The sequence below is a fragment of the Trifolium pratense genome, linkage group LG6, assembly GCF_020283565.1.
Source record: "Trifolium pratense cultivar HEN17-A07 linkage group LG6, ARS_RC_1.1, whole genome shotgun sequence".
NCBI lineage: Eukaryota > Viridiplantae > Streptophyta > Magnoliopsida > Fabales > Fabaceae > Trifolium > Trifolium pratense.
The window spans coordinates 32,395,151-32,408,894 of record NC_060064.1 but is presented as its reverse complement, the minus strand read 5'-3'; the positions used below and the strand labels follow the sequence as shown (position 1 = coordinate 32,408,894).

The following is a 13,744-nucleotide window of genomic DNA, read 5'->3' as shown; positions in this document are numbered from 1 at the left end:
ATGACACTTTCAGTGGAATGCAAAGTTATCAGAAAGAAAAGAAGCATGAGGAGAAGGAAGCCCAAGTCCTCTTTCAAAAAACTTCCCATTGAGCTTCAATCAATAATCTTTGAGAGGTTGTGTCTCAAAGATCAGTCCAGAGCTATGGGCGTCTCACACTCATGGCGTGAGCGAATCCTAACATTACCAAAAGAAAAGTCACACCAATCATTGGTAAGATTGCATAACCCATTTCTAGATTTAAATTTGCAAAACCTATTCCAATGGTGTTCCCAAGTAATGTGTTGCATGATCGGTCCTAAAGAACTGATCGATACTTGCAACGGGTTACTTTTGTTTTGTCACAACAAAGGTCGGGCTCAAAATCTCACACATGGTATTTACCACTACTATGTTATGAATCATGCCACAAAACAATGTGTGGCTGTTCCAAAGCCTGTAGGTCAAAACTCAGGAGGGTATTCCTATGCAACTCTAGTATATGATCCGGCTGAGTCTTGGTTTTTCAAAATCCTACGTTTTCAGGGTCATCGACATGTTAACATTTTCTCCTCGGAGAATGGTGTTTGGACTACCCTGAGTCTCTGTTTACCTGAATATATCATTAAGTCTTGTTGGATTAAAAAATCCATTTACTTGAATGGATCTGTTTACCGACTCTCCCGCTCAGGGCATTTGATTAAAATAAGAGTCGATCCACAAGAAAATGTTTCGGAACAAACTGAGATAATATCACTCACTCCCGACTGTCTCTTAGATAATTGCCATTGGGAATTATGTGTCCGAGGTGGAAAGCTATTTTTTGTCATGTCTAGAGGTGTGAACTTTATGATTTATGAACTTGTTGAGTGCATTACAAGGAATGTTACCTCCTACTCATGGTGCAATGTTCGTAGAATTGAAGCTGCAAGTTTGTTGGACCATAATACCCATGGCAATCTCTTGTCATTTCACCCTTACTATGAAGTAGCATTTTTCAAACGCCACAAGAATGAACTTTATTACTTCCATATATGTAATGATAACAACATCACAAATATTAAGTTGGTTCCATACAGTGACATTCTTTATGACTATTTAAGATGTTGCCATCCTCCTTTGCTTCAATGTTTCAAGCCTTTCATTTGCTGCTTAAACAAAGAGGTAATAATTAGTTTTATTATTGTTTACATTTTAATTATATATTTAATTTTGTTATTTAATCACTAATATAGCTTGTTAGTATAGTTCAGGTAGTAGTGCTAGTTTAGAATGTAGTTGGATAGTGTAGAGAGTTTTAGTTGATAGTTAGAAGATAGTAGCAAGTAGTATGAAAGCTAGTAATGTAGTATATTTTGTAATATGGGACAAAACATAACACATTAGCAATCATTTTATTGTACGAAGAGACATATGGTGAAACCCTCATGGTCGTCATTAGTACATCTCAAGGCTTGAGTACGTCAATTGTACATATGTTTGCCTATTTATAGGCGTCGAAGATATTCTATAGATAATTAATTTTAGATCCTTCGTGATATTTTCTAATAGAAATCTAGTAATTAATTATTTGTTCTACTAGCTACCGAAGTATAATAAAAAGATCTACACTTATCATCACTTAATAATTAATAGTTATTCTACAAATTACTCATGTATTGTAGAAGATTCTAGAAATGTGCATCATATATTTCAACGTAGCTATCTGTTAGGGTTTGTCTACTCTTTGTTATTTGTTGCAAAGAATAGTATCATGTTGCATCTCTAATAAATATATGAATTCTTGCTAGCTTCCCATAAATTTAACAAAATGGATCATATTTTTAATAGCACAATAACTCAAAATGAATGGTATCCACAACTTCTATATTCTTGAAAATGAGGTTGAGGATTTAATGAAAAATCACAATGTAATTGTACAAATATATTATATTAATTACATATATTAATGATTTCAAAGTAATTATTATTTATTTATTTTTATTGCAGAACTCAGGAGTTTTTCGGCGGTTACCCGGTTTGCCGTGAAGGATGGTTTCTGTATAAGATGAAGACTGAAGAGTAGCTATTTTAATGTATTAGAGTGGTCACTTGTCCCCTTGAAATGTATTTTCAGGATTTAGGTTCTTTATGGGGTTTTTAGCATGCAATCTTGTCATTTTTTTCCCTTCAAATTTTGAACTATGTGTTGTTTTTGTTTTCATCTTATATTAGCAAGTGTTTTAATTACTTAATTGGTGTTTTAAGTAATAAAGGTATTTTTTGTCAAAAATTTTAAATTAAATTTTGCTGCATTGGGAAATCAAGTAAATTTTCCCTGCTGTTTAATTTTAAACATACTCAAAATTTGAAGAAAATTTAAATATATCCTGGTGAGCATAAGTCACAAACCCAGACAAACTTTGGGTAACGATGATAAAAGCTAAGCATAAATGTGGGCCTATAATGCTCTTTCAGATGTTAATATGAAGCATAATTGTTCTAACATTTGGTGAGTTATTTGTCACATTTGGGAAGATGCAGAAACTAATTTCTTTTAGTCCCAGTATTTTGGTTAGTTACCAATACCATCATGCCACTGACTTAACAACTAGTAAATATTTCTAGTATGTGATATGGTAATTACATAAAAAACAAAAATTGTCTTGAAAATTTAGTGATATATATGAAACAACTAAGGGTACGTAGTTTGTCGATTTATCTGTATTTTTTATTCGACGTCCAAATTGACTCATTTGAAGTGAACCTAATGACTTTAACTAAGTCTTAAAAATTCTAGACGACTCGATCCCATTATATACCACCAATTCAAACATAGTCAAATTCTAATACTTGACATATTATATTGATGCAGAAAACTGAAGAAATTTTGAGGAAGATGAAGATTGGCCTAAACCCTAAACTATGGAAAAGAGGAAGAAAATGCAACAACTATTTTACAATAAAAAATACATTAGATGCAATGTCACTAATTGTTAATGCCAAAGTTCTCAACTCAAAGAAAGTATCAACTTGAGTTAATAATAGTTTTTTTTCTTCTAAACTAACCCTTTTACTTGCGTGACTTATTCTCATTAGTTGTTGGATAAATATCTTCAAATTATGGAGAGGTAGAATGTGTCTCACCAATAATATAAGTTAAGCGACTATATATTGAATCATTTTAGAATTAAGGGACGAGTATGTTATTGAATATGAAGCAAAAATTACTCCATATAAGCTTTCAATCCCTTTCTCAAGTTTCCATTTCTATTTAGACATTCCGTGCACATCACCGTACCAGATTAGGACACTTACCGTTTGGATCAATTCCAACCATCTCCCGCATTTCTCGCCAAATCAATCAAAAACGGTTAAGATGTCTCCGTCTATATAAGCATCACTCTACATCGTGCCAATATACGATTCATTCACTACTTGAGCAATGTAGTGCTTAATGATTGATGTCTAGAGTAGAAAGTAAACTTTTTTTTTTTTTTTTTGTTTCTACATTCTTGTTCACACCTCTTTTGCACTTTCATTGGGGATCATAGATGACATGTTGGAATGTCTGTGGATGACATGTTGACAAAATTATGAACAACCATGACATAATAATACTCTTCAGGAGAAAATCTATAAGCAAATTGCAAAAAAGCTTGAAATATAGACAAAATCATATGATGTAAAAAAAATATTGTTGCCATCGAGTTATGCATCACAAGTGAAAACTCTCTCCACCTTCCATGAAGGGTTAAAGAGTAACTCTAATGTACAAAAGACAACAAAAGTATGACCAATACAAAAAGTTACACTGGGAGAAAAAAATTGAACCAATACAAACCACTCCCAGGAAGAGGGGACTCTAATATGAACCACAAACACATACATGGGCACTAGCACGACATGGACACCGATAATAATTCGAAAAGATGACATAGTTGAATATAATCATCTGTGTCGGTGACAAGCATAATCTGAGGAGTGTCTGTGCTTTATAAGACTATCACAATGCCCTCTTTACACAAAGTATCGCGAAGGAATCAACTCTAGGTTACAAAACAAATCCTAGCAACACTAAAAAAAGTATGACCCTTCTTTAGTTTGAGCTAGTTCAACCCAATCTTAATCTTCATTGCCTGCACCAATGCAACAAAACAAACATTCTGGAAAATCATGCATGCGAAGGAGCAGCAGCTTGAGAACGATTTAAGACATCAGACAGAACAAGCAAATTGAAAACGCCGGGTTGTCTCAGCCAAGTAGTCACCAAATCTCCAGGAGATACAAATCTTCCCAAATTACCCTCAGCAATTCTAAATGGTGATCCTATTCCATTAAGGAGTGCTTCAACAGCCTTTTTCAAAGTACCATCACCCATCACTTTGCTGTGTTTTCCCCAACCAGTTAAAATGCTACAAAAAAACAAATTATGATCAACACTTCAATCCTTATAATTCAAATTAATCAAATAAAAAAATCTTAGGTAGTAAAGATCCATACTTCACAATCTTAGGTAGTTGACAGCCTTCAAAAAGAGTACTATGCAAATAGAGCAACCATGTATGAACCATTGCACAAGCAGCACCGCAAGACATCAGATGCAGATCCACGCAAGAAATCGACCATTCACCTTTCCACACATTTCGCCGTCTCCCTTCAATTACAACCATTTCAGCTCCACGTCTCTGATGTCCAAATCAATTTATTATTATTAAAAAAACAGAAAATTGGATTCAGAAATTACAAAACTAATAAAAAATATTATATTGGCTGGATTTTTTTTTATTTTTATTTTTTTTGAAAACTTGGATTTTTTGTTTGAAAATTATATTGGCTGGATTTTACCTGACCAAAGTGCCACAACATATCCGTGAGGGCATTATAAAAGGCAGACGCAGTTGAAGAATCCATACGCATTACTTCATCAAAAAGAGTTTGAGCCCGAAACCATACTTGTTCTCCGTAACCCATCAACAGTCCATGGGTTACACCATAGACCTGGTTATCAAACAAGCGGAGCGCGTCTAACAGCTTTGAAGCATCCTCAAATGAATTGCAACGACTGCGTCAAAATGGATCAAATTATAATATATCTGAAATTTGGTTATATATTCATGTGAAAATATCAACGTACACGATACAAAAGATGTATAATTCAAGATAATAGAAATATTTTGTCCATGTAATTACCTGCAAGCATTCAAAATGGCTGAAAATGTGACAACATTTGGTTTAATGTGAAGCTCCTGCATTTTTTGGAAGAGCCACAATATGCAGTGTTGGTCTTGTCTTCCCCTCCTATCCTTCTTTATATGACCGGCTTTTTCAGCAGCAAGTTGCTCGAACATCTTCAAGATCCGGTCCTCCCCCGGCTTAATCTGAAAAGCACCATCAATAACCGTAGAAGATGATTGTTCAGTCGGATGCACAACGGCTTGTGAAGAACCATGGACTCCATATTCAAAAGTTGGCAATTGTCGAGATGCATCAATTATGGAGTTGAAAGTGACCACATTTGGTTTGATTCCTTTCTCTATCATTGCCATAAGCAACACAACTGAAGACTCCGCCAAACCATTTTTGCATAGCGTATCTATGATTGCACTATAAAAGACAACATCCACCTCCAATCGTGCCATCTTGAACTCTTTATAAACATCCATTGCTTCCTGAAACATTCCACCTTTAGTGTACACGTCAATCATTGTAGAGTAAGTTAGCGTATTTGGATATATGTTCCGAGCCTTCATCTCTTCAAATAGTCTTCTAACTTCATCATACATGCCATGCCTTCCGTACCCGGACAAAAGTGCATTGTAACTTACTACATCTGTTTTAATTCCACATCTCTCCATCTCTTTGCACTTATCAATAGCTTCATCAAACCTGCCGAGCTTCGCATAGATTCCGACAAGTGTGTTATATGACACTCTATCCACACGAATAGATCGGAGTTTCATTTCTTCGTACAAACTTAGGGCATCTTCCAAGAGGTTAGCCTTGGCATAGCCATCCATCACTGTGCTATAAGTCACAACATTTGGCCAAACTTGCTTGGAAGACATCTCTTCCAAGACCCTCCTAGCCAAATCTATCTGTCCGCCCTTGCACAGCGTGTCCAAATATGTGTTATAAGTAAACACATCAGGAACAATACCCTTTTGATCCATTTCCCTCAATAACTTTTGAGCCATTTCCCACATGCCTTTCGGGGCACAAACAGAAAGCATTGAATTGTAAGTAAGACGATCCGGAACTATACCGTTTGCTAGCATTTCATCATAAAACTCAACAACAACATTAAAATCCACCTCCCCTTTAGCCCCCGCGTCAATTAATGAATTGTACGTAATCAAGTTAGGTTCAATTCCCCAGCTACTCATGGACCTAAACAAATTCACAGCATCAGGGAAGTGCCCGTTTCGGCCATATGCACTAATCATGGCCGAAAAGGAATAGACGGTGTTTCCATGCCCTTCAAGTCTAGCACTTTCAAACAATCTCAAAGCAAGATCAATCTTCCCTAACTTACCAAGAGTACCAATCATAGTACTTGTTAACTTACCCTTAGCAACCCTACCATTTTGCTTCCATATAACAAAATCAAAACACTTTGTAGCCAATAAAAAATGACCAGTATTACCAAACTCTTTAATCATATAAATATAATCTTCCACCTTCCTTAACTTAGGTTCATATTCAATTAAAACATTATCAATAGCAGCAATATTATTACCAGCTTTAAAAAGACAACGAAGCGCCTCATCCGCAACATCAGAATGAGCATGTTTGTTAGGTGTTACCCTTGGCATTCCAGAATGCATCTTCGCCGAAAACCGGGTTGTCCTCCTGCCAGAAAACTCAGGAGCCAACCTAGATTGCCTGCCATCATATAAAGAACTCAATGTAGAGGAACACACAGCTCTGCCTCTGCCACTGCCATTGCCAGTACTGTTTCTTCCAGCGGCATTACTACAAACAGCAGCTCTGCTACTTCCACTGCCAACAACAGCAGACCTACCACTACCAGCAACAGCTAAAGGTGCAGCCTTTGGGTTGGAAGACCAACGGTTTCCATGTCTTTGACGACTATTTTGATGATTTTCATGTTTATGATTATGATTTTGAGCAGGTCTAGGAGCAGAAACTGAGGAATAGTTTTGTGGTGGGGTTGGTGTAGAACTCATTGTAGAGAAACAAAATGATGAACAACTCAAAAGGGTATATAAATTCAACGCAAAAGAGTAATCTTTTTGCTAAAGGGTATCGAAATTCAACAAAAAGAGTGAGTTTTTTTGGTTGATTGAATAAGAATCAAAAAGGGTATTTAAATTGCAGAGAAAGGAGGGAAAAGGGTAACTGAATTTGAAGAGAAAACATAGAGACAGGTTGAAGATGAAGTGGAATTCATGATGTTTTTCATTCTTGTACTCTGTTTTTCGTTAGTGGGTTTTAACCACTCTATCTATGTATTCTACTCTCTTAGGATTTTCAGACTAAATTATCGGATAAGATTTTTTGTTTTTCATGTTCCCTCCCTCTAAATATTTTAGATTAAATAATTGGATAAGAGCTTTTTCACCAAGTTTCCCTAATTTTCAGATTTAATATTTGTTTATTTGGTGTGAACTCTTTAGGTTTTAGGGGAAGGGGTCTTATACTCTTACAAATCTGAAGTTTAGCTGCAATATGAGTAAAGTTTGAACAAAAAATAGTTTTTTTTAAAAATTGAACTCGGATTCTTTTACATGATTGGTTTTTTTTATAAAGTTTATTAATCACTTAAATCTAATTATTTTGTTAAATTTAATATTTACTTAGATAAAAAGGTGTTCTTCTTATTTTTAGATTAACTAATAATTTGAGTTAAATATATTTTTATTCTTCCAAAATCACGTTTTTTAAGTTTAGTCTCTATTAAATATTAATATTATAATTTTAGTCTTTTATAATATTGCACTTTGTAAAAATAGTTCCTATTTTAAAAGTTTTTAACAAAAAAAAATAATTTTGGTCCCTCAAAATAGTACCTACAAAATGCAAATAGGGACTAAAGTTAATAAGTTTTTTTTAGAACTAAACTTAAGCTCGTGATTTTTTAAGGGGCTAAAAACATATTTAACCTCTTAATAATTTTTTTTTATAATAACCTCTTAATAATTATTGGACAAAATACATTTATTTAATTTTATAAACCAATAGCATTTAGACATCAAAGTGACAATACGGAGGACAAGACCACACCCTACAAAAGAAAAGGAAAAGAAAGACAACACAAAAACTAAAGAAATTAATTTTTTTTTTAAAAAAACAAATTAGAAAATTTAAAATCGAGGAAACCTCAAACCCCTAGTCAATCTTAAGAAAGGTGCACGAATGTTTTTTATGAGCCGTTGGCAGAAGAAATGTGTGCCATCAACAAGGAAACAAGTCTGAATACGTGTCATCAACTCCCTACAATGAATGACAATAAGCAGCAACAAAACTTCTTTGATATTTAAAAATCAAATTTTCTAGGTTGTAACAGAATATTTTTATTCCACAAAATCGTTCATCTGAATCGGCAGATAAAACTTGAGTTTAAATCAAAATCTCTCAAAAACCACAAATGTGTCAACTCTCAATCGTTTCCAATTTTGTTTGTTGTCGTGGATCACCAAACTCGAGGAACATAACTCAGGGGCGGATGCAAGTATTAGCTATTGTGGGCTCAAGCCCCCACAAAAAAATGTTGTTTGAATTTTAAGGAACTCCATTCGTCAAAATTTAAATAAAAGCTTTATATATTGACAGTAATGAAAATTTGATCTCATTATATTTTTTCAAATTATGAAGTAGAAATTTCGCAGGATAAAAAATTATTTGGGAAATTATAAATTATTTTAATTAAAGGTTAAAGGTATAATTTTTCTGTTTCCCTAAAATTTCTATGTGGCCGTGAGCGAGATACGACTTGATTAAGAGCGAATGTGGAGACTGAGCGAGATGATGTGACTTAAAACTAAATATATATATATATATATATATATATATATATGTATATATATATATATATATATATATATATAGATATTTAGAGGGAAATTATTATTATCATTATTATTATTATATTAGTGTCATATAGAGAATGGATGGCCGAGATTAAATCCTCATGATAGTTACTATTGCATCCAATAAGGTATAATTAATTTTTCACGGAAATAAGGTATAATTATAATTTTTTTTGAAGAAGAAAGGTATAATTATAATTATTATATATATGTTAAATTTAGGCTTGGTGAAACTTGGTTATTTAAATTTGTTGGTAGGATAAGATGTGTAAATATTTAATTAATTTAAATTATAGTAAATCAAGATTTTTTCATAAATATAAATATTTTTTTATTATATAAGGGGAAAAAATTAATGTAGTTTGACTTTGAAAATTAGATTATATATATATATATATATATATATATATATATATATATATATGTGTGTGTGTGTGTGTGTGTGTGTGTGTGTGTGTGTGTGTTCTTTTTTCCTATTTGTCAAAAAAACTTCAAAAAAAATTTATTTTGCAAAATACAAAAATCACTTTTCTTCTTCTTCATCTTCTTACTGGAGCTAAGAATATATACTTCTTTATTTTTCTCCATGTCTTGAAGATCTAATCTAGCTAGGAGACAGATCTATGCAATTGAAACTTCTCTATTCAAAGGTAACAAAAAAACCATCCATCTTTTCTCTTATTTTTTTGCCAAAAATGTATGTTGCAAGTGGGGGCTTAGTTTTTTTATTTTTTATTTTTTGTGCTTATTTTCTTTGTTAATGTTGTAAATCAGGTCTATGTAATAATAGATCTGGAAGAAAATTTTGATTTTGAGTGTTTTGAGAATTTAGTAATTTTGAAAAAGTGTTCAGCAGATCTATTGATGTTTATTTTAACTGTAGTAGATCTATTGATGCGTCAAAAAGAATTTTAGTAAAAAATGACACTTTGATATGAACCGAACTTCCAAAGCCATTTAATTTTGATCATTTTAGTTTTGAAAGTTTGTCCTGAAATTTGATCCATTGGATCTGGCAATTTAGATCGAACGGTGAAAATTGAAAAATTATTTCCGATGATCGTACAAAGACTCATCAAGTTAGAGTTGAGCAGATCTATTTAATTTTGAAAAAGTGTTGAGCAGATCTATTGATGTTTATTTTAACTGTAGTAGATCTATTGATGCGTCGAAAAGAATTTTCGAAAAAATGACACTTTGATATGAACCGAACTTCCAAAGCCATTTAATTTTGATCATTTTAGTTTTGAAAGTTTGTCCTGAAATTTGAACCATTGGATCTGGCAATTTAGATCGAACGGTGAAAATTGAAAAATTATTTCCGATGATCGTACAAAGACTCATCAAGTTAGAGTTGAGTAGATCTATTTGATTTTGAAAAAGTGTTGAGCAGATCTATTGATGTTTATTTTAACTGTAATAGATCTATTGATGCGTCGAAAAGAATTTTCAAAAAAATGACACTTTAATATGAACCGAACTTCCAAAGCCATTTAATTTTGATCATTTTAGTTTTGAAAGTTTGTCCTGAAATTTGAACCATTGGATCTGGCAATTTAGATCGAACGGTAAAAATTGAAAAATTATTTCCGATGATCGTACAAAGACTCATCAAGTTAGAGTTGTTTTAATTATGTGAGTCGATTAGCATCGATTTGTAAACTATAAAAGCTTTTTTTTTTGTCGGGCTTAGGCCCTCATGTTTATAAAAAAAAATGCGTTTTTTTCCACTTAAACAAAGTACTAGCGGTACTACCGCATTATGAAAAATATATCTTTTATTATATTTAGTAAAATATTTAGGTTTGAGGTTCAGGTAAACAATATAAACAGTAAACTGAGTTTGTCAAAATTTTGTTAGAAAATTTGTACTTAGAAAAGTTTTTCAAAAAAATTGACAAAATATTTCAGACAAAATGGTTTTAGGGAAATGTTTATATGTAAATATAATTTTTATGTATTTTACGTTGTTAATCTTAAAGTTAAAAGAGAGTTTTCAAATATTAAAAATTATTTTAATAATTTTGGAAAATAAATTTGTTTTACTAATTATCGTTAAAACCTTTATCTGAGTTTTAAAACTAAAGCAGTCAAATTTCTTTTTGGGTGGATGAACCTTGAGTTTATAAAATTTCTTGGTGCTCTTTGATTGACAGTTATCTTCTATAGTTGTTTAGGGCACTTAATACCTGGGTGACGTTGGAGTTGGGTTGGTTAGGAAAAAGCTTGTCGAGGTAAGGATACTTTCTAACGATATTATATATATGTGCTTTAATTATATAATGCATTGTGTTTTTTTAACAACTTAATGCATTTGTGTTGTATTCATGTCTTCTTGTGTTGATTTAATTACGTTCTTATCAATGATAAATGCATGCTTTCGTATAATTTGTGGAATATAATTGTGTATGATTGTTGCTTGTCTTGCTTGTGACAAGATGTGTAAGTTTTGACATGTTTATATATATAGTTTTAGTAAAGTTTTTTTTTTTTTTTTTAACTAGTAAAGTCTCTTTCTAGTCACTAAAAATACATATAAATTTCAATTATCTTGAGGAAAAAACTTTAAAATTTCATTAAATTAAATAATGAAGTTGCTACAAAATAAATCTGAAAATATTTTATACGATAACTTATTTAATTTAAAAAAAAACTTTTTTTTTTGTTGTTAAGCAAAGAACATCTAGACATTAGAGGATAAATCAGGCTTCACTCATCCTTTTGCCTATATCTCCTTAAAATTATTAATAATATATATATATATATATATATATATATAAGTCTGCATTTTTGTGAATGGACCAATCATCAACATGAAACTGATCCAAAAACCAACAACTTTCTACGGCAAACAACAAGTAAAACGACTTTTTCTAGTCAAGCATTCCAACATCCAATGATGAGGATATCAAATCAGTCCGAAATCAGTTCTTGGGAGATACATATAGGAATATCATTGACTCCGATCGCCAACACAGAACAGACCACACGCCAACGACTTGATGCGACAGAGGGCAGCAAGCTAATAGGTCATTTCTGACAAAGCATCCATGTAGGAGGGGAACCACTGAATGAACGGAGAACCACCAATAACATTAACCAGATGCCAACGACGGACCCAATTTTGAAAAAACGCAAAACAGGTTCGGATTGCAATAAAACCACAAAACTAGAAATCAACGTCGTGAAAGGAGTCTACGCCGGTGACAACCAACCTTGCAAGCGACGAATAAGGAACACCTGAAACAAAATCCAAAACGAAAAAACAATAAAATCTATGATATAATAAAAAAAATCAAGATTAAGTTCTTTAAAAAATTGGAACTTAATCACATCATTAAGAAAAGCATTTAAAAAGAATTCTAAACTATGAATTTTTTTTATTATCCTAACTTATTTAGATAATATCATTTTTTTAGAGATAGATTCTCTAATAGGCTTAACATGTAAAACATATGTTAGAATATAATTAATGTTATAAGGTATTAATTAATATTCTTTAAAATAATAAAATTAAAAAAATAAGAATATTCTAGAGTTTTTAAAAATGTATTGATAGTGAGAAAAAAAAATGTATTGATTTAAGCGGTTTTCTAACTCTAAATGAGGAAAAGCGACGTTGAGTGAGCTTTCTCAATCTTATTTTCATTGAGCACAGATGGAAAATTTTATGGTTGTGTGAAATAAAAAGGTTAGCAAATATATCCCCAATTATGTTGCCTTTTCCATTTAGTCATAATTCTTTGTAAAATCTTTGAATCACTTTGGATATGTACGTGGAACCTCTTGTTTAAAATTATGACTATCAATTTAATAGATAGCATAATAGCATATATAGCATAAAATCTAATTACAAATTTAACGAATCTGTGTACTCTATTTTAACCTCTCGTGATGCCGCCGATTATAATGTCGAGAATTTCTACCTTGACATTCAATATAGTACTCCTTCCCCATGTCGTTAGATGGATCAACCTTGTTGTTCAATGCAAACTCAAGCATTTCATCTGAATCATGACATTGATGAACAAGATACTGATGATCTTGGACAAGATGCTTACTTAAACAAATTCCCTAGTAGCATCCTAACCTGCAGAATTCTTGTAAGTCTCAACCTCTATCGGTTTAGTGTGGAGTGTTTTACTATTTCTTCCATAGAATTTAGATTTCCCTCACTCCAAAACCCTTCATTTCGAATGTATTTGCTTTGGGAATGGTCACAATTTTGTTTTATTTCTATCAAGCTGTCCAATTCTTAAGATAGTTGTAGATCTTTGCATTTTTGGGTAAATCCTAATGCTCTTCAAATATTTAAAAGATTAATATAATCCAATTTGACCAGAGTGGATATCACCGGGTGTTTTTGGTCTCACTTTCCACTTAAAGCACTTTCAATTGCCCAATGTCTGTACTTTAATTAGATGCATTGAAGTTGTACACAGAAGAACAAGAACACAATTAATTATTTTGTTTATACAAATCCAATTTCTAAAGTGGTTTGTTCACTTTGGAAAATTAAAACAACGCTTTGTTTCATTGCGTCACTTACAACCACATCCAAACCCTAAAGAGTATAAAGATGGAGAAATGAATGGCCGTTCAAAATAAAAAGGTTAGCATTGATATACCTGATGGTCTTTATTTTCTATTCAGTTAAAATTGTCTCTAAATCATTGAATCGGTTTGGATGAGTATGCAAATAATGACCCCTTTTGTTTAAAAACCCATATTTC

General features: G+C 32.2%; 2 protein-coding genes across 2 annotated transcripts; one reads left to right on the top strand and one right to left on the bottom strand.

Moving 5' to 3' along the window:
- On the top strand, positions 1-2,007 carry LOC123892117. Its single transcript, XM_045941955.1, has 2 exons — positions 1-1,143; positions 1,969-2,007. Exons 1-2 carry the CDS (start codon positions 1-3, stop codon positions 2,005-2,007), a joined length of 1,182 nt encoding a protein of 393 aa, XP_045797911.1.
- Positions 2,008-3,639: 1,632 nt separating this feature from the next.
- Positions 3,640-7,587, bottom strand: LOC123889871 (pentatricopeptide repeat-containing protein At2g31400, chloroplastic). The gene is made up of 4 exons (XM_045939380.1): positions 5,152-7,587; positions 4,807-5,023; positions 4,462-4,646; positions 3,640-4,373 (listed from the first exon to the last, which is right to left on the bottom strand). Exons 1-4 carry the CDS (start codon positions 7,146-7,148, stop codon positions 4,133-4,135), a joined length of 2,640 nt encoding a protein of 879 aa, XP_045795336.1. The 5' UTR covers positions 7,149-7,587; the 3' UTR covers positions 3,640-4,132.
- Positions 7,588-13,744: the final 6,157 nt, after the last annotated feature.

Coding starts and splice junctions, on each gene's coding strand:
- LOC123889871 (XM_045939380.1), bottom strand. CDS start 7,148: ATGAGTTCTACACCAACCCCACCACAAAACTATTCCTCAGTTTCTGCT. Junction 5,024..5,151: donor GCCATTTTGAATGCTTGCAG/GTAATTACATGG, acceptor ATTTTGACGCAG/TCGTTGCAATTCATTTGAGG. Junction 4,374..4,461: donor CAACTACCTAAGATTGTGAA/GTATGGATCTTT, acceptor GTTTTTTTGTAG/CATTTTAACTGGTTGGGGAA.
- LOC123892117 (XM_045941955.1), top strand. CDS start 1: ATGACACTTTCAGTGGAATGCAAAGTTATCAGAAAGAAAAGAAGCATG. Junction 1,144..1,968: donor TTTGCTGCTTAAACAAAGAG/GTAATAATTAGT, acceptor TTTTTATTGCAG/AACTCAGGAGTTTTTCGGCG.